This window comes from Pygoscelis adeliae, unplaced genomic scaffold, assembly GCF_000699105.1.
Source record: "Pygoscelis adeliae isolate BGI_AS28 unplaced genomic scaffold, ASM69910v1 Scaffold303, whole genome shotgun sequence".
Classification (NCBI taxonomy): domain Eukaryota; kingdom Metazoa; phylum Chordata; class Aves; order Sphenisciformes; family Spheniscidae; genus Pygoscelis; species Pygoscelis adeliae.
This window is the reverse complement of record NW_008824367.1, coordinates 790,740-791,483: the sequence shown is the minus strand read 5'-3', so window position 1 is coordinate 791,483 and position 744 is coordinate 790,740. Positions and strand designations below refer to the sequence as shown.

Sequence of the window (744 nt, the reverse complement as noted above, 5' to 3'; positions counted from 1 at the left end):
TTCTTTCAACACAGGCAACCAGGAGCACATGAGCTGATCCCAGCCTTCAGCGTGGAGAAGGTCTGCTGGTGAGGAAGCCCCCAGGGAAGGCTTTGCAGTGGAAGCTTAAAGGAGCACACAAAGGAGGAGAGACATCAGAGTATGATCTAGCAGCAGCCCCCAAGGCTTCCTGGACACCAGCCCCTGCTCTAAGCTACCGTCGTGACTACTCAGATCTTCTCGGGGGGGGGCAAAGAGCTTCATGTTTCCCAACTCTCCCAGCACTGGAAAAAAAGCACAAACCCAAGAGCCCTGCTACCCTACCCACACTTCTCAGAAAGGGCAAAGAAACCTGTAAAAATGGGTGGAGAATGAATCCAAGCATACTGCAGAGTTGGGCTGAGTTAGAGGCCACCAAAAGGTCTCGCCCAGCACAGAAAGGCTCCCGGTCGACTTCACCTTCTGCAGAACGGGTCCCAGGCGCAGCGGCTGGAAAAATAAACCCAGCCACATTCAGATCCCAATCAGGAGCTCTGGCCATGCTTCCCCATCTGAAGGAGCACTTCCAAGGATGCACAGCCCCGAGTCCTCACCGGAGTTGCTCCCCCAAATCCAAAGGGAGGTGTTCCCCCTTCGCTGAGACGCACGGGTCTACTCACACAGCAGTCTCTGGCCAGGGGGAGCGTGGGTTAGCTGGGTGGGAACCTGCTAATCACAGCCAAGGTCCATGCCTACACCCCCACAGCGCTCCCAGGAACAGCTCAA

The 744-nt window shown here is 56.0% G+C and overlaps 1 protein-coding gene across 1 annotated transcript in view; it reads right to left on the bottom strand.

The window, feature by feature from the left end:
- HEXA (hexosaminidase A (alpha polypeptide)) overlaps nucleotides 1-243 on the bottom strand; it is a 9,846-nt gene extending 9,603 nt beyond the window's left edge. The window contains exon 1 of the mRNA XM_009319919.1: nucleotides 198-243. Coding sequence (XP_009318194.1) covers nucleotides 198-243 — 46 coding nt within the window. The remainder of the gene's footprint in view (nucleotides 1-197) is intronic.
- Nucleotides 244-744: the final 501 nt, after the last annotated feature.